Source organism: Ichthyophthirius multifiliis, assembly GCF_000220395.1.
Source record: "Ichthyophthirius multifiliis unplaced genomic scaffold scaff_1120509251129, whole genome shotgun sequence".
NCBI lineage: Eukaryota > Ciliophora > Oligohymenophorea > Hymenostomatida > Ichthyophthirius > Ichthyophthirius multifiliis.
The window spans coordinates 26,497-29,889 of NW_004086177.1; the positions used below are offsets into that span (position 1 = coordinate 26,497).

General features: G+C 18.0%; 1 protein-coding gene across 1 annotated transcript, besides 4 other annotated features; it reads right to left on the reverse strand. All coding sequences in view use genetic code 6, as the record gives it.

Moving 5' to 3' along the window:
- Positions 1 to 273: 273 nt before the first annotated feature.
- On the reverse strand, positions 274 to 1,503 carry IMG5_145750 (hypothetical protein; the record flags this gene model as incomplete). The annotated part of the gene is made up of 1 exon (XM_004031109.1): positions 274 to 1,503. A coding segment is annotated over one exon (1,131 nt), but the record flags the coding sequence as incomplete, so codon positions are not given.
- A 189-nt stretch (positions 1,504 to 1,692) lies between these two features.
- Positions 1,693 to 1,766: a microsatellite.
- Positions 1,767 to 2,779: 1,013 nt separating this feature from the next.
- Positions 2,780 to 2,809: a microsatellite.
- Positions 2,810 to 3,092: 283 nt separating this feature from the next.
- Positions 3,093 to 3,137: a microsatellite.
- A 252-nt stretch (positions 3,138 to 3,389) lies between these two features.
- Positions 3,390 to 3,393: part of a microsatellite that runs on past the window's edge.

The following is a 3,393-nucleotide window of genomic DNA, read 5'->3' on the forward strand; positions in this document are numbered from 1 at the left end:
ACTACTAAATTAATTTTTAAATACCATTATTGCTCTTTAGTATAAAATGAGAAACATATATAAAAAATAAAATAAAAAAAGAAAACTTTTAAATATCTTATTATGATGATTACATATTTATTTAAAAAATATAAAAAATTCCGAAAGGATCAAACCATTTTGATTAAGATAATGCTATATAGTCATTAGGAATATTTTATTCTAATCTATTTGTTTATAAATTTTCTTGATTATTTTATTAGTTTAAATTCATATATATATATATATATATATAATTAAAAGAAATAAAATTCTAAAAAAATATATATGTATTATCAATAAAAAACATAAATATTAATATAAATTTCTTTGAATCATTTATAAAAATATTTTCAGAAAGAACTTAATCTCTATCTAATATATTCAGTGAATTCTCCATTTTATAATATTTCTAAAGCTTCAGAAGCAGCACTAAGTTCAGAGGCTAATTATGCTGATAATTCTTCATTAGCTTTTAATAATTATTCATAATTTTCATTAGTATGTTATAAATCGGCTTATGATCCAGCTAAATCACTTTCTCTTTATGCTTTGAATTTTTCTTACTCATCAATTGAATAATTAGTAGCATCAAGACTTAATTTATCAGAATTAAGAACAGTTAAAGTATCAAGATTATTTTATTCTAATCTTTAAACTTCTTCATCGTATTATTTTTATTATAATTATTCTTATTATTTTTCATCGGCTTAAGATTTTTTAATGTTTTATTAAATTTGACTCAATTTTTCAATTACATCTCTAACTAATCTAGCATCAGCAAATTCGCTTGTTGCTAATTAAACGAGAGCTTTTGCAAGAGTTTCGTGGAGGTGTTTTCCGAGTTTGTTTTAGATTTTTTAAAGGTTTGTTTTGGCAAATTTAACTTAAACGAAAGAACTACCAGCTAATTATTCTAATAAGTTTAATGCTTCATCTAATGCTGATAAAGCAGATTCATGTTCTTCTTATCTTTCAAGATAAGCAGCCCTTTCTTATTCTCTGAGATTCTTTATTTTTTCTAATCTAGCTTTGTTTTCAGCTAAGTGTTATTCACCACTTACAATATCGTCTTATAAGTTCTTTCTACGAGGATATAAGTTGTTCTAAAGATCTTCTGTAGCAATTGATACATCAGTTATAGCAGAATCAATTTCTCCTTATAATTTACCGACATCGGCGCGATATTAAGAAGTTTTTTCTTAGAAATAATTATCTTATCTTTCTTATTTTTCTTATAAGTCTTCAACTAATTAAACAACAGCTTCTAATAAATCGTTAACAGCATTATCTTCAGACATCATATGGAGTTCAGCCAATGTCAATATAATCTTAGACCATGATTTATCTTTTTTTAAAGCTTCAATATTTTTGTGGGCTTATAATGGCTTCTTATTGGTTAAAGCAATAGAAGATACTATTAATAATGAAAGAATTATAAATTATGTTTTCATATTTTTTTTTGTAATATTTTTTTTTTTTAGTTTTATTTTTAATATTTGAGATTTTTTTTTTCCCTTTGGCTTTATTTTGTTTATTTATTTCTTTTCTTTTTTTGGTTTTAAAAACGATTTGCTGTTTTAAGAATTTTTTTATTATAAATATTTAAAACGGATAAAAAAAAAAAAAAATATTCAAGTAAAGAATTATGTTTGCATGTTTTAGAATGTGAAAAATAAATATATAAAAAATATATTTATTAATAAATAAATAAAAATTAAATTTGTTTTAATATAAATAAAATAATACTAATAAAGAATATTTCATAAAATATTTTAAATTAATTTTTTTTATAATAAATATAATGATTTTATTGTTATTATAAATTATTTTAATAATTATAAATACATTAATGAAATTTATTATATTAATTATATGTTATATATTTTTTTTTCCTTTATTATTATTTTATTTAATATTTTTTTTATTTTAAATTTTATATAAACTGTATTTAATATAAATATAATATATTATTAATTTTTACCTAAAATGAATTTTCTATCAAAAAAATGCATTTTTTTAAAAAACAATATGTAGTTACATCATCCTAAATTTTTTTCATCTTTAAATTATGATATATGTAAGAAAATTACAAATTTAAATTATTTTTTAAAAATAAAAACTTTAGCTGATATTATAAAATTAAAACGTGTAAATGACAAAAATTTTATTCAAATATAAGGATAAACAATTTTTTTTATTAAAACCATAATATTTAGTAGTTTAAATCAGATTTAAATCAAAAAGGAATTAACTCTAAAACAATAAACTTTAATAATTTAAACTAAAATAAATATTCAGAAATTACTCCTTTATAGTTAATTACCTAATCTAGTTTTTTTTTAATATAGAAGGACAAAGATATGTTGTTATTAATACATAAGGCGAAAATAATTTAAAAATAGGTATCGAAAATGATTATGAAAGCAATTTAAATTAAAGTGGAGTATTGACTCTTATTGATTAAACTGGTAATAACTTTTAATAGTAAAAGATTAATACTTAGTTTATTCAATAGTTTATCTCTCTTTTGTAATAGTATAAAGATTAATAAATTGATAAATAATATATACTTTTATCTATGTAGAATATTCTAAATTAAATATCTATTGAAAACTAAAAAAAAGAATCATAATTACATAACTTTATAGATATTGCGTCTCAAAAGGTAAATGAGTTATAATAATAGTAAGAAGATTTATAAAATACATATATTTATAGAAAGCAAAATGTTTTTATTAAGAGATTTTTTAAATTAGTTTTTCTTTAAATTTTCTTTCTTTAATATTTTACTTATATTTAATTTAGTTGGGATATAGTTGAACCACTTACTTGTCTATGCGGTATTTTTGATATTATAGTTTCTTATTCTTATTGGCTCATTACAAATAAAAATTATAATTATGTGAGTTTATGGCAAAGGAAGGCATAAAATGTTGCTAATAGTAAATATATTTAAAACTAAATAAATTACTAAGATTTAAAAGATAAATTAGAAATAATATAATATTTGTAAAAAATTTTAAATTTAAATAGCACCTCAATAGAAAAAACAATAAAATGAAAAAAAAGTGACTATTAAAAAATATATATTAAAAAAAAAACTATTAAAAGAAAAAGAAAAAGAAAAATCATATAAATACTTTTTATAATAACTTTAATAGATTAATCATAAATAAAATAAATAAATTATTTTAATAAATATATAGAAAATATTATTTTATTTATTTAATAAAAAAATATAAATATTTATCAAATTTATTATTGAAAATATAATTAAAATATAAAATCAACAAGATATAAAATAAAAAAATATACAATATATCTATAAAAAATAAATAAAATATTATTCCATAAAATAATTAATAAACTAAA